A 26193-nucleotide genomic window follows, 5' to 3' on the forward strand; every position below is an offset into this window, starting at 1 on the left:
CACACACACACACACACACACACACACACACACACGCTGGCCCCCCAGCACCCTAACATTTCACAGGAACTTCTCCTGGGGTTTGCAGAGCTGCATGCTCAAATATAGATAATTCCTCAAATGCCATCACCCACCTTTTCTGCCTTAAAAAAAAAAAAATTCCTATCCCTCCTGGCCCACAAGAAGCTGTTTACCTCCAGCCAAGCAATGCTAGGAAGGGGGTGGGGTGGGGCTGCAGAGGCTGCTCTGACAGCATCTTTCCAGGCCGCTTGGCCGTCAGAAGCAGCAGCAGCACACTCTGGTGGTGTTAGCCTGGCAGAAGGGACTTGGGGTGGGGGCGGGGGTACGGATCACAGGCGTCCACTCAGCACAAAGCACTTTTGTCGAAAGTCTGAGGTCAGAGCCAGTGGAATCTTCAATGCAGATTTTTTCCACTCAGTGTATAACGAAATAATAAATCAAATTTGTGGTGTATGTGGCATTAAGTGTTTGGAGGTTTTGTTTTTTCTTTCTTAAAAAAAAAAAAAAAAAAAAAACCAAGCTGCAATCACCCTCTAGGGTCTGTTCCGATCCAAAGCTGGAAGAGCTCCCTCTGCAGCATGGCTTGTAATTGTTACCAGCCTCTCTTGTGGGTCGGCACCACAAAACCACTATTGTCAGTTCCCGGAGCCTTGACTGCTGGCTGCTGCACCGCTGGGCTGCGAGACACCAAGTCACACACAGGATTTATGAGATCAAACTAGAGATGAAGGTTTGGAGGAGAAGGAGAAGAGGGGTTGAGGAGGGAGACAGGGAAGGCAGGAGGCCTGCGCTAGGACTGACTTCTTGTTACTTTTTTTTTTAACCTCAGAGCATGTAATTGGGAATATTTATGACCGTCTTCTGGAATATTTTCATTTGGGGAGTGTGTGTGTGTGTGTGTGTGTGTGTGTGTGTGTGTGTGTGTGTGTGTGTGTTTAGTTGGGTAAGTGGGGGCTGGGAGGATGAGCTAAAATAATCTCTTCCACTGAATGAGTAAGGAGGTTAGTCTCCTGGACTGCCATAAAAGGTCTGGGACACAGTTTTAATCAGCCACTGATAGAAAGAGAAACGAGGAGAGGAGGGGGAAATGACTAGAACATATTTGAAGTTCTTGGGGTTGTTGCTTCTCTTTCAGAGCAACCCTGCGGCGGCCGCCTGAATTCCAAAGACGCTGGCTATATCACCTCCCCAGGGTACCCCCAGGATTACCCGTCCCATCAGAACTGCGAGTGGATCGTCTATGCCCCTGAGCCCAACCAGAAGATCGTCCTCAATTTCAACCCTCACTTCGAAATCGAGAAGCATGACTGCAAGTAAGCGCTACCCTGTGTGACCGTGTATTGGAGTGACCCCCGCTGACCCTCAAACCCACCCCCACCCCCCTTCATGGCAACTCTGGCCCCGGGTCCTCTGAAAGAAGCCATGGTGGATGCAGGCTCCAGAGGGGAACTTCAAAAGAACATTCTCTTTCAGGGGAAGGAAAGGCCCAGTTGATCCCCAAAGGTCAGAGGAAGGAGCCTTCCAGGGAAGAGTGTAAAGAATAACAACCTGGGGGGGGTGGCTTGAGAGCTGCAAGGGGTGCTGGGGGGCAAGGAGACTGAAAGTACAGCACGTAGGGAGCTTGCCTGGCACACAGCTGACCCAGGAGCAATTCCCAGCACTCTATATGGTCCATTGAGCCTCCAAGAGTGATTTCTGAGTGCAAAGGCAAGAATAAACTCGGAGCTCAGCAAGGTGTGGCCCCCAAATTCAACCCTCTGCCCTGTGGGATAAAAAAAAAGAATAGCATATTCTTTTTTTTTTTTTCAAAAACTGGTCATGGGGATCCCAGAACCCCATCTCTTGACTGGGACGCCTCCCCGTGTCCAGTGCTGCTCTCACACATCCATTGGAAGTCCCACATGAGCATGGTTCATTAAGCAGTAGTCAGATCCCCTCGTCCAGGCTTCCTGTATGTCCCGGCTGGGAAGGATCAGCCTGTACTTTTACAAAGTGGCAGTTGGTTTCCTTTCAGGAAGAGAGTTGAAAGTCTGAATCTCTGCGCTGTTCCATCTACAGTTCACCCTTACTCTTGGTTTCTGCACCAGGCAAGCAAGAGGCAGAGAAATTAGTGTGGCGGATTTAGTCCACAAACACTCTTCTAATTGCTTTACAAATATCAGTCCATTTTTTTTCTCACTATGGCCCTGGGAAGTTGGTGCCACTTCGACTTCCATAATTGCCGTTGAGAAAAATGAAACAGAGAAGTTAGATCTCTGCTGCCTCCCACCCCCAGGTGACCGGGCTGGTCTCAAAAGAGCACTTTTGACACCTTGGAAATTTCTGGCTCAGAAGATACCAGTTGGGCATTTAGACATTCGGGCATGCATGTGAAAGGGTAGGTCATCCCAGGGTGTCGAGGATGAGAAGGGTAGGTGGAGGAGAAGACGGTATCATGAAAACTCCAGAATTGAGCTCTCTTTATTCTAGTGAGGTCCAAAGTCATCCTTCACAGAAGCAAAAGAAAGTTTCAGTGCAGGAAAGAGTCTATGTCGTGGCCTCTTGTAGATGAGCACCTACAAGGTGCCTGGGCTCCCATTTTCATGTGCCCATAGCATTCATAAATAGTCTGAACAGTCTGAGCAGCAGGAGGCCAGCGGGCAGAGGTTTGAAGGAACAGGTGTGAGTCTCATGGAAAAGTGCAGCCCCTCACCCACTTGCTGAACTGTAAGGCTCAGTAAATCCATGCCCTGGGATCCTTTGGGGGCTCCTTTCTTTGCACCCAGAGTGCAGTTTTTTTCCTAAAAAGATCTGGGAAACTGGAGCGTTCCCAACGGTTCCCTCATATGACACAGAGTCATAAGACAGACTTGGTAATCCCAGCTCCCTCCAGACCCAGTGGAAGACTCCGAAGTTCCTCTTTGTCACAGTTCCACACACACCCCAGCCTCTCCTCCTTCCTGTTCCCCACCGGGAGCTTCTGTGAGGACGAGAATTTCTGTCAAGAGAGCTAGTTTCTTTATAAGGTGTTTGTGTGCCTCTGGCGGGGCTGCGGAAGGTTGGCACAAACGACAGCGTGATGTACAGAGAGCTTGGGTCTGTCTGAGCTCTGAGAAATTTGACTAAGCACCTCTCTGGACCGAGGGCCAAATTCTGTTCTGCTGATGCCAGCACCTCCCGGCGAAGTTGCTAAGAGGTCATGTTATGTATATTCATAATGGCAGAGGGAGAGAAGGCAGAGCTCTTGGCAGGGAGGACTTGGGAATTCGTGAACATGACTTCAAACCTGGTGGGAAGTAGGAAAGGCCAGGAAAACATGTTCCTGCCCTGCGAGGGGCTGCTGGGGACCACGTCCCCTCACGGGACTCAGCTCCAAAGATGGGGGTGCCAGACCTTGGCAGTGCAAAGGACAGAGACTTGCCTCGCACGGGGAATTGGAGCAGGGAGAGCCAGTTACAAGTTATCTTCTGTCCTTCCTAAGGCGCTTCCTGTCTCTCTCCTGCTTCCCTCGTTCCATGTCACAGAAGTCAGGAAGGTCGAGGGGAAAGCACCTCTTTCTAAAGTCTCTTTCCCCTCATGCCAACTTGTCAAAAAAGCTCTCTTGCTCTCTTGGGATCAAGACTCAACTACTTAACCTCATCCTTAGTTCCCTCTCCTCCCCATTCTTCTCCTTCACAGCCCATTACTCTCACATTAGTTTCTTTTTTAATTTTTAATTTTTCTATTTAGAAAGACATATCTGGTTCTCTCCATCTCTCTGCAAGGTGTTTTTCACAATGGTCCCAACTTGCACCATTTGCACTCAGAATAAGGGTCTGCGGCTCCTCCTCCCCTACTGCCTCCCATCCCTTTCTTGTGAAAGGAACAATGAATCTAATTGCAGGTCCTGGAAGTTCCATCTCGTTTCTCCTCTCTGGCCCTCTCACATTTTCCTTCCAAGAGAGCTCCTGGGTTTGGGAAGTGCTTAATATCAAAGGAAATCAGCTTCCTTTCTCCTTTGAATTCGAGTGCATGTTTTGAGTTGATTTGGCCCTCCAGGCCCAAAGGGTGGATCTGAGAAAATTACCTAAACTGTCCTGAGGATCAAACACGGCAGCAACACCCCTTCAAAAGACCAAAAGTGAGAAAGTGAAAAATGAATGAATGTCATCCCCAGAGAGGACGGAGAAGGGGCTGTGGTCAGCTGGCTTTGCCTCTTTCTCCTGGGTGAGGGGTTCCTGGCCAGGCTTCCCCATGACCTGGGGAAGGGGCTGAGATAGAGGATGATTCTTGTGAGCAGACACCCTCATTGCTTAGCTGGGAGCAGCCCAAAGGTCAAGGTCATTGCTGAAGAAAACCCAGACAGACTTTTTCCTCTCAACGTTATTGCTTGTTAATTTTGTTCCATTTGAACTCGTGTTTTGCTTGGAAACTTTCGCTCAGCAACCTCAGCTTTGTCTGAGTCAGTAAGATCCGAAGCTCCCATCTGGAGGGGGCTCCTAGTCTCCAACCTTTGACCGACTGCAAGAACCCCAACCCCGCCCCCTGGATCCAGAGGCTGCTTGGGGTGTGCCCCCATTTCACTGCCATGTGGGTATAGCCCAAGGGCAGAAGGGCCGGCCCCGGGGCCATCTGGGCAAGCAGGGAGCAGTGCCTTTGTTCCCTGAGCCGGGGAAGAAGCTACTGCTGCCTTTCGCTTGAGTCATCAGCCGGCGGCTGCATGTTCGGGTTTTGGAAACATACACACAAGATGTTGGCTATTCTTCCCATTTCTGAAATTGAAAATGTATGCATTCTTAAAGACACCCACTTGCCCACGAAACACAGCTATTCCCGGGCCTGGCACCCCCACCCCCGCCCAGAGGCGCCACCAAATAAAACCAAACATCAGGAATCTGGGGCCTTTCAAGACTTGGCCTTTTCCAGATGGGTGTCTCGACAGACATGTTTCACGAAGTGCAAAAACCACTCGGAAGACTTGAAAGAACATTTCTTTGGCTACAGAAACCCTTGGGGGAGGCTGAAAAGCATCAAGTTTATGTGTGAGTTCAGCCGGATGATACCTCATGTCTGGTGTAGCCCTGAAGAATTATCCTATTACTCAGTGAGATTTCCCAGTGCTAAAGCGTAGCCTCTAGAATTTCAAAAGTCGTTTGTATAAAAGGATTTCTGGGGTGCAGTAGTGGTACAGTGGCTACCCTTGGGATGCAGCCTGACCCAAGTTCCACTCCCAGCACCACATGGTCCCCTGAGCACCACTCACTGTGGCCCTGGAGTCCCCCACACTGCAGGTAACTAGCAGCTTCCATCCTTGTGCCCTTGACCTGGTTGGCCAGGAATCAGCAGTGGCGCCGCCTCCCACCCCAGCTTCCTGAGCACTGCTTGGAGGGACACCGTCCACCCTAAAAAAAGGGATTTCTGATAATGCTTGTGCTGACTCATGAGCCACACTTCCCCGTTGTTTTCAGCAAACTCGATGCTAAGGAGAGCCAGATTTTTCTTGATGATTCAGGCTTCTCTGTCTAAACTCTGCCATGGAGGCTGGGTCATGTCCGGTTTGGATCCGATAGACTTGAATTCTTTTTGACATTTTGGCATTGGCCAAGACTGCTTCCTTACCTACAAAACTGTGATAATTATAACCTTCTTTGCAACGTTGCTGTCTTGTGCAAAAAATTAGCTGCTGTGTCAGTATCTTATTGTCTGGAGGTATTTTTTTTGGGGGGTGGGAGGAGGGATGGGTCGAACACACCCAGCAGTGCTCAGGGATCACTTCTGAAAGTGCTCGGAGGACCCTGTGTGGTGACGAGATTTGAATAGGAGTCAGCTGCATGCGGACAAGTGCCTTAACTCCTGTATGCTTATCTCTGACCTCACTGACACGAGTCTAATCTTGCTCATAGGCGCTTAGGAATCAATATTATTAGCCCTCCCTCCGGTTATGGGTAGCCACTCTCAGTCCCATTCCTACGCCACTCCCAAGCCCACGTCCAGGCCTCCTCTCCTTATCTGCGATTTGAGGTCTGACTTTTGCTTCATTAGGTCTTGCTGCCCGTTGGGGAGTTTCAAGCCAGTGTGATTCCAGCGCCCGCTTCAGTGTGCCACACTCCCCGCAGACTGATGTGAGCCCCTGGACTGATGCTGTCCTCGGGACTGGGTTTGAGCGCCAGCACCTGGAGTCCGGAGCATTCACTGACCCCAGAGTCTTTTCTGACAACTGCCTCCCCTCTCGGTTCTTGCTTGTGGTTCTGCTTGAGATTTGGGGGTATTTGGCTGCTACAACAAGGGGCTCTTAATATTACCTTAGGACAGAGGAAATCTTAGGTGTTAGATGATGTGGCTATTTTTCTCGAAAGAGGCTCTTTCAGGAAGGGAGCAGTTTCCCTGGTGGATCAGTTGACTGAGGTAAGTTCAGAGAGCAAATCAGACCTCAGTCACCTGCTGCCCCACCTTGCCCCCGAGCCCTCAAAAATCTCCTGCACACAGGAAGCACCCTTGATTCCAGCCATGCCACCAGAGGCAACCTCACACCTGTGTGAGCCCCTGGAAGTGCCTGGTGCTCAAGCCCTGCTTCCTCCCCTTTCCATGGCCCCGGCTCTGTCCTCTCTTCCCCATCCACTCAGGTATTTTTTTTTTTCTTTTTGGGTCACACACAGCGATGCTCAGGGTTTATTCCTGGCTCTGCACTGAGAAATTACTCCTGCCGGTGCTTGGGGGACCATATGGGATGCCAGGAATCGAACCCAGATTGGCCGCGTGCAAGGCAAACGCCCTCCCCGCTGTACTATCGCTCGACACCCCCCTCTCCACCCATCGACTCAGTCTTCCTTGATTCCTCCAAGTCTCTGTTGTGCCCTGACTCCCAACTCTTGGAGCAGTGCAGCTCCCCTTGATTTGCTGGCATGTGATCCTCTCATGTAGCGAGCATGTCAGTTCTCCAAGGGCACAGGCTCCTGTCATTTCTCTGCCTCTGTGCCCCCCCCTCCCCCCCGCCCACAAGCCTGGGGTGTAATGAGCAGAGGCTCACAGATGGTGTCACAGGGATGTTTTTATGCCTGCCATGCCAGGACATAGGCTCGCGTGGCCGGGACCTGGGTTGTAAAGCAGCTCAAGCTGTCTAGTCACTCATCTTGTGAAGCGACATGATGACAGCAGAAGGACAAGGCAAGGTGGATGAAAGGTGTTCTCTCTGTTTCCCTGCCCCCATGATCTGGTCTCCCTCTAAGAATAATAACGAGTGTTCCTCCAGGAAGAGTCTTGAAGGCGCTGGTGTTTGCCACGGTGTGAGGCAAGCGTACTCCTTGCCTTCACGGGGCATAGCCTTTGAAAGCGGGAAGCAAATTAAAAAAATAATAATAAAATGGTTATTGATGACCAAGTTACCTTCAAGGGACCACATGTGGAGTATCTCTCATGTGCCCTGCATGTGGCTCAGGAGTTCACATATCTCGTACTTTCTCATCAACTCTGCCCATGACGTTGTTGTTAGTTTTCTCAGATGAAGAAACTTAAGCTCCAAGAAGTTTAATCAACTGTCCCGAGGTCACATTCTTAGATGCAGCAGAGAAGGGAATTGAGCTACAATGCCCTACCTTGCAGCCTGTGCACTTGGCATTCTACAGCCGCTGCCAAGAATGTGTCTGCTGCCCCGGGACATTCTGGGAGCTCAACACCCTAGGATGCAACCTAGACTGTGGAGATCAGGGAAGGCTCCCAGGAGGAGGGAATACCTATACGGATCCTGAAGAGAATATCCAGAACAAAGGGGAATGTGTATGGCAGGTGACGTGCCAGAGTCAAGAAGGGGAGAGAAAGTGAAACCTTCAGCACAGTCATTATAGGCCAACCTGTGACTTGCTGATCCAGGCACAGTTTTCTCAGGAAACAGGTACCTGGGCAACGCTATTTAATTTTACCTCCTAGCCAGACAACTGTCACCTTAGGAAGAGACAGGCATAAGGAGGAGCTGAAGGTATAGTACCGGGGTTAAGGCACTTGCCTTGAATGTGGCTGACCCTGGTTTGATCCCTGGCACTGCTTATGGTCCTCTGGGCCCCACCTGGAGTGACCCTTAAGCACAGAGCTAGGAGTAAGCTCTGAGATAATACTGGGTATGGACCATGATTTCCCTCCCTCCCCCAATTAATAGCAGGAAAAAGTGGGATATCTGGGGACTCTCTGAGGCTCCACCCTACCAGGCTCTCTTCAGTCTCTGAGCACATGGTTAGGGGCCTGTCTGGGGAAATCTAGGGAGCACTCTGGCTTATGCGCACACATCACAATGTACAGGAGAGATGTCACTCACAACCACAGGACTCTCACTGAATTCATGTGTCTTCCTTAAAACTGAGGGCAGAAGGTCAGGTTTCCCCAGCTGGGTTTGTGGTTGCACTCACACACTGGAATAGTTCTCTGTGATTCTCGAGAGTTTCTTGTATTTGGGAAAGACCCTCACATTAATGACGTATGCCAGTTTTCCAGATTCAGGACCCACCAACCACACAAATATTCTGACTCCCCCCAAAGAATCCCTGCACAGCAATCCCCTTCTGTATTGCAACAACCATGCTAATGACTGAAACAGAAACGTGCCCCCCCACAACCCCCCAGGTAGGTGGTGCCATAAACTCCAGCACCCCGTGGTCCAGCTGGCAGCCGACCCCTGGCTAGCCAACCTTGACCCCAGACTCCACCCAGCCGCATAACTGGCCCTGAGAAGTGGGGAAAAAACAACCACAGATTGTTCGTTCCCCTGCTCCTCCCACCAAGGTTAAAGAGCAGTCGGGACGACGGTTATTTTTGGCGGTTTGTTTTTAAATATGCGATGTTGCAATCCCAACCCTCCCCATGCAAGCTTCACTGTGGATGGCCTCTTAACAATGCATTTTATCTGCTGATTGAGAAAATCACTGGAGATTTTCTAATACACAATCCCACTTGTTCTGCCTCTCTACCCTGGCACCTTCTCTGAACCCGGCACTCCCAGAGGGCAGCATCTCACCCATGTAACTCCATGTAATTCTCCCATCTAATTACACTGAGTGAGAGGCTTTCTTCAAAAATTCAGTGGCACTCCAGGTGTGGAGGGGATCAAGAGAAGGAATTAGAGTAAGTAGAGAAATGAAATTTTTCCAAGAGGGGTTTGAAACCTGTGTTTTCCTGGAGTCCCGTAGAAAAAAAACTCCCCCCCCCACCCTTTATTTTGTCCTTACCATGCCAGAGAGACTGAAACCTTTGGAATAAGAGAAACTCAGCAGATAATATAATTCCATTCTTCTACTTATTCCTGAATATAAGTCATCAGGTTGCTCATCGATTTGTTCAAGTGGGCACCAGTAAAGTCTCTCATTGAGAGACTTATTATTACTCTTTTTGGCATATCCAATACGCATGGGTAGCTTGCCAGCTCTGCTGAGTGGGCTCGGTACTTTCGGTAGCTTGCCGGGCTCTTCGAGAGGGGCGAAGAAATCAAACTCGGGTCGGCCACGTGAAAGGCGAATGCCCAACTGCTGTGCTATTGCAATATATATATGTATATATATACACATACATATATATGTCCTATTATATATCCCATTTATCCCATTTTATAAATATATATATTTTATTCCTGGATATATATGTATACACACATACATATATATATCCTGTTATATTTATTCCCATTTTTAATAGATATATATATTTTTCCTGGATATATATGTATATATCCTATTATATATGATGTGCATGGGATATGTATGTGTGTATATATAGAATATGTATAAATCCCATACATGTTAATATATCTATACATATAGAATATATATTTCATATGACACACATATATAGGTAAACCGTGAGTTGCCCTTGTCTTCTAAGAAAAAGCTTCCATAATTGTCCTTCATTATGAGACCTAGTGTCTCATAACTGATCTCACTTGATTGCAGAGTAGATGGTTGTATTTCATTTACATAATCAAAAAAAATTCTAGATGAAAAATCCCTGAAAAAAATGTTTCAGAATAAAAATTTCTTAAAGAAATAGAGCGAAGAAAAGATGAATGAGGCTTAGAAAACTGAAGGGCAGCTAAAAAGGAAAATCCACATGAGTTTTTCATGGATTCCTTGCTTTGCAGCTGAGCACTCCCTATATAGTTTTCTGCTGCTCCCCTTTAGGGATTCTATCGCGTGGCTATAGATGGTGTGGAGGGACTGTTGGGAGACAGCAGGAGTCCTTAGCAGCAAGGACTCTATTGAGTTCCTGACAAGTGCCAGGTGCTACTACATCAAGACCTTTTTATGTTTTACTCCCACAACGGAACTCAGGCCTCTGGGCTGTTATTGCCATTTAACAGGTAGAAACATTGAGCCTGGGAGGCTACAGTACGAGTCAGGAAGGGCTGGATGGAAGCCTGACCACCCAGATGTCCATCCCTGGGCCGACAAGTCTCAAATCCCATCGGCTGTCCCAGTGCTAGGAATTTGGGGGCGCTCTGATTTCTTTAGATATCCCTGACAAGCCTTGCCTGTTTCTTTTTCTCTGCTCATCCCTTTTCTTTGCCTCTTCCTGCTATGCGGTCACCTCCGGATGCCAGCCAGGCAGTCAAGGAGAGAGTTCTTTTCTTTCTGCGTCTTTAACTACAAGCGAGAGGTCTGACTCTTAGTCAATAGTCACTGTCTGCCTCCCTGTCATCCACCTCCTACTCCCAGGGTCCCCTCGTCAGATGCCCTGCCCCCTCTCCCCACCTCACTCTCCATCTGGAATCCAAAGATGTGAGGGCTAGTAATAGAGTGTCAGCGGAAGTAATTGATTCCTCACACACAGCGAATTCTCCTGCCTTTAGTGTCAGTGGAGCTGAACCCCCGAGTGTTGCAGGGTGAGCGAGATGTGTAAACAGTCCGTGGCTGAGCTGTCAGGGCCCAGCAGACACCCCGGCCAGGGAGTGAGCGAGGCAAACAGTGCTGGGACAAATAATTGTTTTATTGGAAGGGAAAAGAGTAAATAATATTTCGGCACAGATATTGGCAGTTTGAAAGGAATGGTCAAGGGCGGGGAGCTGGAGGTGGTGCAGGTTTGAGTGGAAGCGCGTTTCTTTGTCTCCAGGTAGGCAGTTTCTTCCCCACCCCACCTCCTTTCTCCCATTATCATCATTATTATCATTAAAATAATTACCGTAACAATTACAGTTGATGAGACCTGAGGTTTATAGAGCACCTTTCATCTGAAAGTTCAAAGTGATTTATCTATGTGTCATCCCTAGGAGAGTGGGAGGAGGGTAAGAAAGTATTAGTGATTAGTGATTGTGTGTGTGTGTGTGTGTGTGTGTGTGTGTGTGTGTGTGTGTGTGTGTTAGCCACTGGAATCTTCAAGTCCAAGCACAGAGAGAATTCAGTCTAAACTCAAGGCCCGCTGCTGGGTCAATAGTTGGGGGTATGGACTCTTCTTCTGAGGGTGACCACCGCCCACCAGGTCCCTTCGGTTTTTGTGGCCCCCCCCACCCAGGTCATCCCTGGCCCTGCTGGCGACTCCACTGCAGTAACCCTCCAGCCAGCAGCCCCTGCTGGAGCAGATGGGCTGCTCTGGCTGGAGGGTGAATAGAGGTCCTTCAGGGTGTGACTCACACTGCTCCATCCTGCTAGAAGACTTCCTGCAAGCTGGTTCCCTTTCTTGGAGAAGCGGGTGTCCTTGCCACACATACCTCTTCCTGGTCTTATGATCCTCCAGTCAAAAGCCCCCAACATTCTGGAACATTCTCCGTTTCCTCACCCATCCCCCCTCCCCCCAACTAACAGCCCCTAACATTCTAGAACATTCATCGCCCCACCAACCCGGGCCGATTCCTTCAGAAAAGAAGGGGCATTCCTGTGACAGGCAAGTGTTTCTCTCTGTATTGTGAGGGCTGGACTTCGTTGCCGCTGGCTTGGGAAGGAAGGCGGCCGTGCAGTTTGGTGCTGTGACCAAATGGCTCTGGCAGGCGGAAACAGCTCCAGCTGACTGGACACCAAGTGCTATATTCAGAATCTCCACCCTGGCGTGGCGGCGGGCTCTTCCTGCTGGGGCCCAGCATTTCCACCGGTGACAGGCTCGTCTCTGGAGCCAGGGAGAAGCTCCCAGCTCTGTAACCTGAAGCTGTGAATGAATGAAACCCAAGCAAAGGGCCGTCGCCACCTGCCACCTGCTCTTCCACAGTCCCCTGCCTGTCTTTTCGCCTGGTATGTTTCAAAGACCAGTCTCCGCATTTGAGTTTTGCTCTGAAGGCAAAGGGGGAAAGAGAGAGGGAGAAAGAGAGAGAGAGAGAGAGAGAGAGAGAGAGATTGGGAAGCCTCAATCCCAGGGGGAGGAGGGGGGTCGGAGAACACCAAGGGCTTTCCCGAGGCAGCGATCGATTCCCTGAGGCCCAGAACACCTCATCCCAGCGGGCTCCCGTTTTGGGGACAGATGGGGAAGTTATGATTTGCTCTCACAATGTCACCCTCTGGGAGTCCGGGTTCACGGGCACCTGTCCCAGAGGGAGCCACTCACCCAGCAAAGTACAGCGATGCTGTCAGCACACCGGACTCAGGGTGGTGCTGCCAGATACCCCCTCCATGGTGTCCAGTCACCTCTGAGGTGCACAGTCACACAGGCCCTGGACTCAGGAAGGAGGTGCAGCTAACAACTTAGGCACGGGAACCTTATTTTATTTTTTTTTTTTTTTGCTTTTTGGGTCACACCTGGCGATGCACAGGGGTTACTCCTGGCTCTGCACTCAGGAATTACTCCTGGCGGTGCTCAGGGGACCATATGGGATGCTGGGAATTGAACCCGGGTCGGCCGTGTGCAAGGCAAACGCCCTACCCGCTGTGCTATTGCTCCAGCCCCGACGGGAACCTTATTCACTCTGCTGACAGGGCATGACTCTGGGGTCCGTGCCCTGATGGAGCCGCTGCTGAGTGGGTTTCCATTCTGGTTCCTTTTTAGCTCCTTCCTTCTCTGTCCCTCCCATCAGGCTACCAAGGGGCCCTTTCCCCTGGCTTCCGAGAGTGAGGACATGATAGGCACAGGGTTGAGCCAAATGCAGCCTGCCCCATGCCTGGCCTCAGGGTCCAGAGGATCTTTCCTTCCATACACAGACACGTTCCGTCCACTTGGGCCTTCAAGTAGTCTCTGGGCCAGGAGTGGACAGACATGGCTGTTCCACCTCAGGAATGTGTTTCACGGGGGAGGTGGCGCATGGGAGGAAACGGTGTATCGTCAGACGTTGAGGGGGGACAGGGGTGCCCCCTATTCTCCGGGAGCTCAGTCTGCAGCATGACTTATCAGACACGCTGTCTGGAGCGGCTGCCTTCCTCTCATCGCCAGCCGCTCTTGGCAGCCTGCTCGTGGGGAACAATAAGGCAGGGAGCCCTCTCCATCAGCCCAGGGCTTCTGTGGAAAAAACAACGAGCAAGTATAAATAGATGTTATTTGCAGTTCCCATTTTCTTGCCTTCAAGGTTTTCTGGAATCATTCCTTGGGTTTGTTTTGGGTTATTCTCTTCGCATACTTCCTTCGCTGGGTGGTCAGCGTTCCTCCCTTCCCTTCGAAACTGCCCCAGTGACCCTGGCGGTGAGGGGATTGCAAATAAACTCAATATGCCAGCGATCTGTGGTGGGAAGAAACGAAGGGAGAAAATAGCAAGCTGTAAACAGCCACTGTTAGAAAGACAGGCACCCGGGTCCAGAATCAATACACAAACAAATGTAGTCTTGGCCCTGTCTGAGTCCGGGGAACTGGATAACAGCAAATAACGGTGAGGGTAATAGTACTGTGAGCAGCGAATGATGACATTTGTTTACTGAGCACTTACTACCTGTCAGGCACTGGGCTGAGCGTGATGTCTGTTTACTGACCCAGGAGAGGAGAGGTGAGTATCTAGTCGATCGTACCCCTCAGAAGATAGGGAGGTGGTTTTGAACACAGCCTGCCAGGCTGCTTACAGAGCCCTGGGTTGAGACCCACAGGATGGAAATAAAGTCTACAAAACCAAGGTGACTAAAGTGCACCGGTAGGGCATTGTAGCGGAGGAATTTTAAAACCACCCTCCCTAGCACTGAGACTGTGGGCACACCTTCCACTGTGTCCCTTTCCATTTCTTTGTCATGAGTTCAGTTTCCAGAGTGGCGTGTGTCTGTCGCTCCTCTTCCCTCAAGGCTCCCATCCTGCCTTGTGGAACACAGAGAACATGAACAGAAGCCAAGGAGCCCAAGACTGTTGGAAGGGAGCCTGTGTGTGTGTGTGTGTGTGTGTGTGTGTGTGTGTGTGTGTAGGCTGCATCTTCGCAGTCTTTCCAATAGCTGGGGACTAGTTCTATTCCCATTTTACAGAGGGCAAAATTGAGACTCAGGAAGGATAAGTGCTTCATGATGTTACTATCCAGAGCTGCCATCAAGAGCAATGATTAGCTGTGCCTTGCCAGCAAAAACATGTATTCTACCTAGCATATGCATATTTAACAGCAGCTTAAGTTTTGCTATTTGTTACTGGCCCTTTCCTTTTGCCTGTTTGAAAAATGTCCATCACTGTATCACTGTATCACTGTCATCCCATTGCTCATTGATTTGCTCAAGCGGGCACCAATAACGTCTCTATTGTAAGACTTGTTGTTACTATTTTTGGTATATCAAATATACCACGGGGAGCTTGTCAGGCTCTGCCATGCAGGCGGGATACTCTCAGTAGCTTGCCAGGCTCTCTGAGAGGGGCGAAGGAATCAAACCCGGGTCGGCCTCATGCAAGGCAAATGCCCTACTCATTGTGCTATATCTCCAGCCCAGGAAAATGTCCGTACACACACAATTTCTGCATAGGATTATTGGATTCTTCAACCCACTAAAACTAATCTGTGGACCCTGCAAATGCATATGCTTATGAATTTGTACTCTAGATGATACTGTAAGAGCTCATAAATACTCAGGATACTGTTTTTTCACTCAATGGCCATATGTTCACATATGGGTGATTACGCGCTTATAAAAATACTCTACTTTCAAAAATTAATATGTTATCCCATCTGAACACTTCCAAGCTTGATTTCTACGGGGTATCTTGCAACCACAAATTCCAAATGTGCTCAATACTTCTTTTGGTGGCTTGTCTATTAATTTTGGCAAGTCGTATAGGTTGTTTTTTTTTTTTTTTAAAACAAACAATGAAAGAAAAAAAGCAAGATTTCTATTAAGCTCTGAGGGAGACCAGGCAGTTTCTTTATACCTGGAACCTGGTACTATTCTCTTGCCATGGCCAGTTCATATTCCTCTTGATCTAAGATCTTCATTCAGCCATAGTACAAAGGGTGAGAGACAGGTCTGGGGAGGGGGCAGAGCAAAGCCTGCCTCTAACTTTCCTTATCCTATGACTTTGGGCAGTCACTTAATCTCTGAGATGGGTTCTGTGTTCACAAATACATGGTGCTTGCAATAGGGCTTGATGGGCATGAAGAAAGGCTGATCACCTCTTCCAAGCCATGGGCCTAGTCCCTCATAATAATGCTCAGCCAAGGTGAGCTTTCCCCCTTGGGTTACCTGTTTCTTATTAATGGGTAGCACTAATATACAGGAGGAATTCGAGGAAAGAATAATTGTTCCTTAGAAAACCTTACCTAGAGGGTGCCTGAGAGATGGTACAGGGTTTAAGATGCTTGCCTTGCATCCCTCCAATCTTGGTTCAAATTCTTGGCACCAAGAACTGCCAGGGGCTATTCCTGAGTACAGAGCCATGAATAGGCTCTAAGCACTGCAGGCTGTTCCCCCCCAAACAACCACCCTCATGAGCTTATATCTTCTTAAGATGGGATGGCTGGCCAGAGGAGATAGCTTTAAGGTCCAGAGTGCATCCTTAGCCTGTGACAAGCCTGGGCTGGGTCCCCCAAGCAATGCCTGGAGCAGTACCCAAACACCATTTGAGGAGTAGCCCCTGAGCACTCTGGATGTGACCCAAACCCAAACAGAACAAAACAAAACCAAAAAACAACAAAGACTGATGGCATCCCAAGAACCTGGCCTTGGGGCTGAATTGATCAGGGAGATTAGTATCCGGAAACCTTCCCCACAGCCTCTTTGTGGCTCCGGAATCATCTTTGTTGGGGAGCAGCACAGAGCAGTGTTGTTTTTCCCTCCTGTTTCGCTGCAGGTTTTAATGCAAGGATTAATAAGACACTGTAGATGCCTTTGAGCTTCCTGGAAGAAAGCGCTCCAGGAGGTGATAAATTCTCTGGCCTGGATAATCTACTCATGAAATATGGAACTTTGAAAGTGTGAGAAAAATCTCAAATCACTTTGACAGCATTTTAATTATAGTTGATTTGTTTGCCGCTAATAGTGAAAATGCTGTCAGCCTGATTTGAGATGTTTCTTCCACTCAAAATGTTATATTTTGTGGGTTTTTCTTTTTCTTTTTTTTTTGAGTCACAAGGCAACATTCTGGTTTCCAGAGACAACCAGAATAGCTCAGCAAAATGTGTTGGGCATAAAGGCAGAGAGTCAAAAACAGACCAAACCGATGGCTCTCCTGGGTGCATTTGACCGTGCGAGGCTGTCTTCTGACGCCTCCTGTTCCTTTAGTCACTCAACAAACAGACGCCTCCCGGGTGCCAAGCTCCAGCAAATCCTGTCAGTTCAGCCCCTTGAAAAGTGAGGCCCCTGCCGTCAAGGTGCTGACAGGGCAGAGTCTCAGCAAAGACACAGTGGGGACCAAACCTTTCCAGATGACCGTTAAGGGTTTAGAGCAGTAAGTGGGTGGGAAGATAGGAAAAGGTGGTGCTCCCGGTGGGTATCTTTGAGGACGTGGTGTTGGCACGTGTCTCTGCAGAGTGAGAGGTGCCAACCACGGGCAAGGCTAACAGAGGCTTGTAGGTAGAAGGAACAGCAGGTGCAAGCATCAGAAGTTTGGATGGAGCTTTTCGTGTGCAAAATGTGGTGCTTTAACCACTTATGATACAAGTAGCATGGCAGGAAGTAGGGCTTGCTTGGCAGAGTTTATTCCTGCATGACTGAATGGGCACAGATGCCCTCACCTATAAACTCAGATCCCATGCAGCGGGCCAGGTGTTCTTCCCCAAGCACCCCAGAGTTCTGCCTCTGATGTTGAAAATAATTCCCTCCTGGGCCATGCAGCCTTCCCCAAAGGTCAGCTCGGGGAGGGGCAAGACATAATTCTGCCCTGGGAGAAGGGCTGGGACTTTGGAGCTCCACAAGCACAGATGGGGTGGGCTCCCCCAGCCTGTGGCGTCCCATGGAGGAACTGTCAAGGGTGGGGGTGGCACATGTGGCAGCTCAAAAGCCACTTTTCATGTCTGCCTGGTGTTGAGAAAAGACTGTGGCTTTTTCATATCTCTCCCGTGAACTCTTAAAATTAATTCCACCGGCAAGATTCCCACGCCCCAAGTGTGGGTTTGGGGAGAAACACGAAGACTTTGAAGTCGAGAAACTACAGAAAGCATTCTCTAGACAGACGCTCGCCGTGCAGAAGTCAGAATCTGTGAGGAGAAAGGTAAAAAGGCATGTGGGAAATGATTTTAGAGAGTTAAAAAAAAAAAAAAAAAAGAACAGGGAGCAGAGCCGGCAACTGCAGCTTAGGAAAATAAATAAAATAATCAAAGGGCGGGTTAACACTGCAAAAGGAATTTTTTCATTTGAGAGAGATTACCAATAATGAAATGCAAACACAATAGTTACTATGTTTGTTTGCTAGTTTATGTTTCCTTCCAGAAAATGAAAAACGTCTTTTTAAGAAGAGAGACTTGGGGGGGTTACCCTAGTGGATGCTGGATGATTGATGCCAGCAGCAAGCTACCTTTATTCCAGGGCCACCAACTTATGCCTCTGCAAGCTCTTTGTCAAGGAGCTTAATTGTGGTGACATTTCTAAGGAGAGTTCCTTGGGTTGTAGCAAACTCTTAAGAATAAAAAATGCCCCCAAATAAGTCTGTCACACAGGAGGCAAAGGAGACCTTCCATGAAATCAGCATGCCATTTGCAGTGTGCCCTTTATACAAAAGGCTCAGCCAGAGGGCCTGGTGGGTCGCTGGGGGTGGTCTCAGAGTGTAGTGAGAGTCTATCCTGAAAGAAGGATTTGAGTCTCCAGCCCTGGGTCACTTTCTCCCCCTGGAGCAAATGGGCTAAAGACTTCCTAGTTTTCTAAGAAGTTCAAAAAAGAGCTGAATATTTGCCTCACAAAAGGATTCACCAGAGGGGTCCTTTAAATGATAAGACCTGAGAGAAAATGATGTAGGTGAGCCTTTTTTAAAGAACACATTCCTGGGGTGGAAAGTAAGAGAGCTAAGGTGCTTGCCTTGCACATAGTCAACCCTGTCCCTATCCCTGATACTGCCTATGACCCCCCCAGTACCAGCAAGAGTGATCCCTGAGCCAGGAGTAAGTGTTGAGTAACGCTGGGTATGTGTCCTGCGCCCCCCATCCCCCCAGTAAATTTCTTCACTAACTGCTTATGTAGCTATATCACTGTATCACTGTCATCCCGTTGCTCATCAATTTGCTCAAGTGGGCACCAGTAACGTCTCCATTGTGAGACTTATTGTTACTGTTTTTGGCATATCAAATACACCACGGGTAGCTTGCCAGGCTTTACCGTGAGGGATATTCTTCTTCATAGCTTGAGCAGGACAGAGGAATCAAACCCAGATCAGCTGTGTGCAAGACAAACGCCCTACCCACTGTGCTATCGCTCCAGCCATGTAACTACATATATGTAGCTATATAGGATAGTTTTATCCAGCAAATATTTTTGTAGCTGGTTGAATTACAGATCACGGATTTGTAGTGCTGTATCGGAAGAGAAAATCAAGGCAAGTGTAGAGCTATGGCCTTTGGGGGCTTCTCCTTCACACTACTTCTGCTAAGGCTGAAATGACTCCACAGGGGACCACCTAAACCCCTCCCATTTTACAGAAACAAGCACCTATGACCCTTTGTTCTTCCCAGATAAATTACCAACAGAAGGCTGGAGCTATCTCTTGATCTTTGGGGGAGAAAAAAACAAAACACTATTTTAAGGGCTTGGGCAATGGCTCAAAGTGCTAGAGGGCATGCTTTGATTCTGGAGCCCCAGGTCCAACCCCCAGTGCCCACAGGGGCATTGCTGGGCACTGTTGGGTGGGGCCCGAAAGGAAACAAAAAAACATTTTAAGTATTTATGGCTTGTGGGCTTTGTGCCTGGCTTAGTCAACATGCAGTGTCCTGGTCCTCCTGAGATTTGGTGAGATGGTTGGTAATGATGGCAGTGATGGCAAGGGCGCTGGCTCTTTCACCAACTTGAATGTTGTGTTCTTTTTTCAGCTCTCCCACTTTAGATATTTTGGCTTCTTAAAACATGTAGACTTGCTATAACCAATTCAGATCCTAGGAGGGAACAAAGCCAGTAAAACTTACGAATTAGCTCATCCCCATATAGTTAGTACACCGGCTAATATTTTGGTACATAGACTTTCAGAGGTTGTTCTGTTTGTATATGCAAGAGAAATATATATATATACATATATATACATATATATGTATATATATTATAAAAGACACTTTAAAAAAAACTGTCACTGACATCTCGTTGCTCATCAATTTGCTGGAGCGGGCACCAGTAACGTCTCCATTGTGAGACTTGTTACTGTTTTTGACATATCAAATATGCCACGGGGATCTTGCCAGGCTCTACCATGTGTGCATGTGGGCGGGATACTCTCAGTAGCTTGCCAGGCTCTCTGAGAGGAACAGGAATTGAACCCAGGTCGGCCCTTTAAAAAGGGCCTTTTTAAAAACCTCACCTGCCAAAAAAAAAAAAATCTAGAACTACCATTGATTGTAGTAGCAGAGTACTTCATTTTATAAATATACAAAGATTGCTTGCTAGCGCTCCATTATTGGACATCGTGCTATTTATAAACAAAGCATCTTTTCACATTGTGTGTGCCTTTTTTGTGTACACACACACAAAGATGCATGTATATCTTTGCACAATTGTCTGATTATTCTCTTAGCTAGCCACGGGACTGCTGGATTAAAGGGTATGTACATATTAACTTTGGTCCCAGTTTTGCCAAGATGCCTCCCTATGTATTTGAACAGCTGTCCGTCCTGCAGATCTGCACGTCTTCTTATTGTTTCTTTGGGCACGTCGCGTCTCCCCCCTGGCTATGCCTGTTTCCCTCTGAAATGGGTGTGAGGAGACAGCAGGGGTAGCAGATACTGCTGTGGACACACTAGTAGACATTTTGCAGAAATGGTGGTGGTCATGCCCTCTCACAGTCACCCTTTCAGGTCTCTGAGACCCCCATTCTCCCTCTCTTTTCTTACCGACCTCTTTTCTGAGTGTAGGAAGGATCCCTTGCCTAAGCACACCCACTGAGGCTGGAATCCAAACCCAATAATGTCCACGTGATTGGGGCTCAGGGAGGAGGTTTCCTCAGCCCCGGGGCTGGCATCCTCCATGGCAGATGAGCAGGGACTCGCTCCCTGCTTGATGAGGTCTTGGGTAGGACGCTCGGGCTTCTGTGCCCTCCTGTGGGGGCATCTGTGTAACTCGAGAGTAGCTGTTGGGCAGCGGTGATTGCGTCAGTGTAGAAACCAGGAGGTCATATCCAGAAGGTTGGGAGAAATCTAAGTATTTTCGCTTTGGTTTTCTAAGTGTGAAAGTTGTTTCTCTGTCAGGCCACATCTTACACTGAAACCACAGACCTGAGCAGCCTGCCCCGCGGCTCCACTCACCCCCTCACGCTGGGCCCCCCCTCTCCAGACCTCCTGAGGGCAGGCACTGCCTTCTCCAGACTTCTGCCATGTTCTGCCCTGCAGGATGTCAGCCCCCTGGGCTCTGAGAGTGAGCCCATCCAGGCCCACGCCTCCTGCTTCTTTCCCAGGCCTGATTCTGGGGCAAGGGGCTGAGCACTGCTCTCCTGAGGGCTATCAGCAAGCCTCAGGACCCCGGCACATAGCAGACACAGCAGGTGACAGCTCCTGGAGGGAGGCTCAGGGGCTGTGGTTGGTGGGAGACCATGGGTACACAGCAGGCAGCCCTTCTGACCCCTCTCCTTATCTGAAAGAGATTTCTTAGAGGTTGTTGGAATAGGTTGATGCGAAGTAGTTACACGGGTCTGAAGGGAGTTCAGTTAATAATGGTCCAGTGAGGGGAGCTGGTGTGGGGGAAGATTCCCACCTGAGGACCAGCCTAAGACATTTAACCTGGAGCCCAGAGAGAATGTGCAGGACCCAGTGAAGAGCACAGGGCACAGTGCAAGGCTGGAAATGTGTCTCTGTAGAGAGAAGCACCTTCCCAGGTCCATCCCAGAACTAGGGGGTCTTTGAGGTGTCTCCAGGCCCCCACCCCAGGCTATTTCTATTGTCTGAAAAGAGCTCAGGCCTCAGGCTAGGGAGGACAGTGGCTCAGCTTCTTTCTGAGGCTAATAGTTCTGCACTTCAAGGCTCCTTCCCTGGGGATTCACCCCCTGGGTTGGGAAAGGTTTTTATTGCCTTATCTAAGACAATGCTGATTTTTTTTTTTAAGTGTTGTTGACTAGACCCTGCTGATAGGAACTCTGCAGAGTCATTGCAGAGAGGGCTTTGGACAAAGGCAAGCATCACTCATGAAGATAAGAGGGAATCACTCAGGAGCAAATTGAAAAGGGGCAGGGCAGGAAAATGAATATCCCTGGATCAACTCCTCTGTGCCTGGTTTAGGACCTAGCACTTTATTTTTCTTTTTCCATTAAAAAAAAAAAATTCCATCTGCAATCCAGCCAGCCATCCTGGCTAGATAGTTTTGTTCTTATCTTAACAGAGGAAGAACTTAATGCCATAAGGGGTTAAATACCCTAACCTGGCACTGAGCTTGGAAGGGGGAGGGGGGAAATTGTCAATGAAAAAATAGTTGGTGCTCTGGAAGGAGGGCAAAAACTGTGAGACAGTTGGTAGAATGACGCTATTCCTCTTATGTGTGCAAGAGAAGAGTGGTTAGGCTTTGAAATCCACATAAACTAGCTCACTCTCTCTGGGGTTTTAATAAAGCAATGCCAAGTTTACCTATGTGTGCAGGGTCTACATGCAGATCTCGGTGTCTAGAAATGCAGGAAGAGCATGTGAACAGGAGCAAGACTAAGGTCCTTGACCTGGCCCTGACTTGATCTTTACTCCTTTGTGTCTTTTTGTGCTACCCTCACCTAGATACGACTTCATTGAGATCCGGGATGGGGACAGTGAGTCTGCAGACCTCCTGGGAAAGCACTGTGGGAACATCGCCCCGGCCACCATCATCTCCTCCGGCTCTGTGCTCTACATCAAGTTCACATCTGACTACGCCCGGCAGGGGGCCGGCTTCTCCCTGCGCTATGAGATCTTCAAGACAGGTCAGTGAGGTGGTGGTGTTGCGGGTGGCAGCTGTCTGTATCTGACCCTTGGTGCAGGCTACGGTGGCACACTGTGTGCTCACAGATAGAGCCCTGGGGTAGGGGTAAGGGTAAGGATGATGGTTTGATCCAGTGGAGCCAGGTGATGGGTTGAGAGCTTGGACCCTGCTGAGGCAGCTCATTCAGTTGTCAACAGAGAGGATTTGCAGGGTTAGTTCCAATGCAGGCAGGCCTCGTACACCCCACCCTAAGAGGAGGGGCATGCGATCAATAAAAAAAAAAAAACATTCTTGGAGTAAAATTCAATTTGTGTGTGTGTGTGTGTGTGTGTGTGTTTTAAAGACCACAGTGATCTTGGTGAAAAGAAACAAAACTTGGTTTAACTTCCACTGAATTGCTTCATGGTTTTGTATTAACTTTCTTGCAAGGAATTACGTAGGACAGAAGGACATACTTGTTTCAGTGTTTAGAGCCTCTAAGGAACTTACTATACCCCCACCTTATCCCAAGTGCCAATGGGTTCATTCAATAGCTTGCCTTTTTTTTTTTTTTTGCCTGACCAGACCTTCCAAACTGTGCCCGGGGCACCCGATGTCCACTTCTCTTGATGCTCAGTCAATTTGAACATGTGGTTCTCAGTGCTCAGGCCCACTGAAATAGTGATGTTCAAGCCCCAGTGGCTACACCCATTGGTCCTGAGAAGCTACCAGGGCCACACAGAGCGATACTTAGGGGGCTATGTAGTGTCAGAGATCTGGGTCCTTGCATATAAAACACATGCATTCCTGAGCCCTTGCCACTGGTGGAGGGAGTCCGCTGAAAGGGGCAACTGTCAGCCTTGTCATCAAGAGGCCCGAGTTCGGCGCCTTTTGAACTATTCTCTCCAGCCTCTCACACAGCAGCTTTTAAATTCCAAGTGCTTCCTGGAAATCTTCCCTGTCAATCCATACTATCACTTCTAGCCATTGCAGCCCCCACTTCCTAAATGCTGGTGAATCTGGCCTTCTACAAAGCAATAAAAAGATCATGGAGAAAGATAGGGAAGGCTGCACTTCCTAATTCAGCTGCGCACTTTGCCCTGGGACCGCCTGCGACCCTGGCTCCGGGCCTGACAGGCGGGTCCTGTCTTCTGGCTGTAACTGGGCAGGCATGTAGCCTTCAGCACATGGAGCAGCATGCCCTTCCTCCCCCACACACCCAGCCTCTTCCCCTGTCTCAGAGGCTCCCAGCCCCTCCGAGGCCCTGTCCCCTTCTGCAGCAGCTGAAGTTGCCACTGGCGGATGGAGTCTGGTGAAAGGGGCGGCTGTCAGCCTTGTCATCAAGAGGCCCAAGTCCGGCGCCTTTTGAGTTCAGTGTGAGGGGAACTATTCATATATATTTTCCTTTTCACTAAGCGGTGCTTGAAAAGAAGTGGTAGCTGCTGAAAGCACTTTTTATATCTACTCTGTCTAAATATTTGCCCGATTTGTCTGCCTGTTAACAGGAACATAGAATACAATGAAGGGCTGGGGCCAAGGGACTGTTAAGCCAGCTCAGGAGCCTGGACTGTCACCAAGCACAAGTCCCAGGAGGTCTGCCTATCTCCCTTATCATGCCCTCGCTCCATGAGGTCACAGGGACTGATCATCTGCATGTCCAGTGGCTCAAGGCTGGCTTAAGGCCCATAAAGGGCTGGATCTATAATCCCCTGAGTCTTGGACAAGATGATACCATCCACTGCTGAGATGCAACAGGGAGAAAAGAATCGAATAAACTAGGGTGTTTCCACCGCATAGGCAGGGAGACAAAGGTGCAAATTCTCAGCACAGAGCACAGGCCCAGTAGATGTTGTTGCATGAAGTAAGCAGAGAGGAACATTTGTTTGAAGTGGCATGAGTAAGTGCTGAAGAAAAGTACCACGGGCATGCCTTGGCTGTGAAAATGAGGTGACAAGCAGCGGGGATTCTGGGGAATCTGTTAGAGAGCACAGGGGTCCCAGGTTCCAGTGCTGTCATTAGTGTCCCCTGCTCCCCCAAACCACCCCCCATAGAAGAGAGAGTAGAACAGCTAGCCCAGCAAGGGGGCTGCTCATGGAAGCCAGAACAAGGTGGGTGTTGGGGGGGGAGGATTATTCAAGCTTACCTCCCAGTTTAGTATCTCATAAAGGATGTGATACTAAGAAAGTCTGCAGAAAGTCACAGAAAAACTTAACTCCATCATGTAAGTGAAAGGGGATGATAGTGGATGATAAGATCTGCAAGACGGTGCCACAGATAGGGACAGGGGGAATCAGGCAAGGGCCAGGTTATAAGGCTTCTGAAGGTGGAGTGTCATAAGGACGGGCCAGATAACTTGGACCACCAGGAGATAATCTTCTTTTCTGCTCTCCCCACCCCTGTGGTCTTCCCCGTATACTTTAAGTCCAATGAAAAATGTCCATCCAGCTCCTAGTTTTAAAAGGTATTGTAGTTCTGAGAAGGGTTCCTGCCCTTCTCTGGAATCCTTCTCTGGAGACATACTATGGGAATGTTCCTATCCTTTCACCTCTCTTTCCATCCTTTAAATTGTCTTCTGATTTTGGCCATTAAGTGGGATCTCCTGCTTCCAATTCTGGCTGTTTGAAGACAGAGCATATTAGAACATGATGAGTCAGCATTGCTGTTTTGAGATGAGGCTGGAGTAGTGTGAACAAGGTGGCAGGCATGTGGACTTGCCCGGGAATACTTGTACCTGCCAAGGAGGCGGCTGGGGCCATGAGCAATGGGGCAGCCTACTCTGAGAGCTGGCATTGCTCGTGGTGGTGGGGGGCAGGGATTGGGGAGAATAAGATTACTTCAGCAGGCAACAGCCCTGCCAACAAGAGCCACATGACAAAGGAGAGCTCCAGGGACTTCAGGGATCAGCCACACCTGTCATATGCCCCTCAAAAGAGCAACTCTTGGGGTGATACAGAAAACACACATGTATGTGGATACGACATTCACAACTGAGAAAGTGGGGGAGTAGAGCATTCTTGTTGGTGCCATGTCCTGCTGTCCCCACATTGTCATTTTCAGAGTCAGGGGTGATCTGACTGATTTTCAGGAAGGAGGCGGGATATACAAAGTTTGCATCATCCACAGAACATGAAAAAAATGTGTGAACATGCTGAAGAAATCCAAACAAACACAGCTATGTTTGCTAGGGAGATTCATGAAGAGGAAGAAGGGGGAACAGTAAACAGACCCACAAATGCTGCCCAGAGGCTGCTGGAAGCCTTTGACAGCCCGCTGCCCTGGCAGGGCCCTGCTGCAGAATTCTACCCACAGACATCAGCCCATAATTGGGGTACAGACAGGGGGATGTGGCTGGAGGGTTCATGTCTGCCCTGAATGAAGTGGTTTATAAAAGAATCTATGTCTTACCAGACCATCCACATATAAAAGGGTAAACCAAAACAACTTGGAAACTTAAAAGATCTCCTATCACCAGATCAGAAGCACAGAGAAAGGAATTTTAAAATAACTTAAAAGTAACATTAGAAGTAAAACACTGGGGGGGAAATGTGTTGGGGGTTTCTGTGTTTGTGTTTGATGCTTGTTTGACCAACATTCAAGATCAAATATGCCTTTCCTGTTGTCTGGTGACATTTTGGAGACTGAAATCTCTTGGGTGATTCTCAGACAGGGGAAATCTGATGAACCCTTTACTCCCAACTCCCCGACGAGAAGGACTGAATTCACCTTTTGGGGTCCCGCCAAGCCCAGCTCTGAATAAATCCATCATGTTTTAAGGAGCTTTATGCCTACAGATTCTTCTTCCGCTCATAGAGTTATTATAACATTCACAGTGGAAAAATACAGACTGGGCATTTTTCATACCAGAGGCCTTTGGTATGAGATCACTCACTAC

General features: G+C 48.8%; 1 protein-coding gene across 4 annotated transcripts in view; it reads left to right on the forward strand.

Moving 5' to 3' along the window:
• NRP2 (neuropilin 2) overlaps positions 1-26193 on the forward strand; it is a 118082-nt gene that overhangs the window by 13889 nt on the left and 78000 nt on the right. For all 4 annotated transcript variants that reach the window (XM_004601296.2, XM_004601297.2, XM_004601299.3 and 1 more), the window contains exons 2-3: positions 1157-1334; positions 22142-22323. In XM_004601296.2, the coding sequence (XP_004601353.1) occupies positions 1157-1334; positions 22142-22323 (360 nt within the window). The remainder of the gene's footprint in view (positions 1-1156; positions 1335-22141; positions 22324-26193) is intronic.

This window comes from Sorex araneus, chromosome X, assembly GCF_027595985.1.
Source record: "Sorex araneus isolate mSorAra2 chromosome X, mSorAra2.pri, whole genome shotgun sequence".
NCBI lineage: Eukaryota > Metazoa > Chordata > Mammalia > Eulipotyphla > Soricidae > Sorex > Sorex araneus.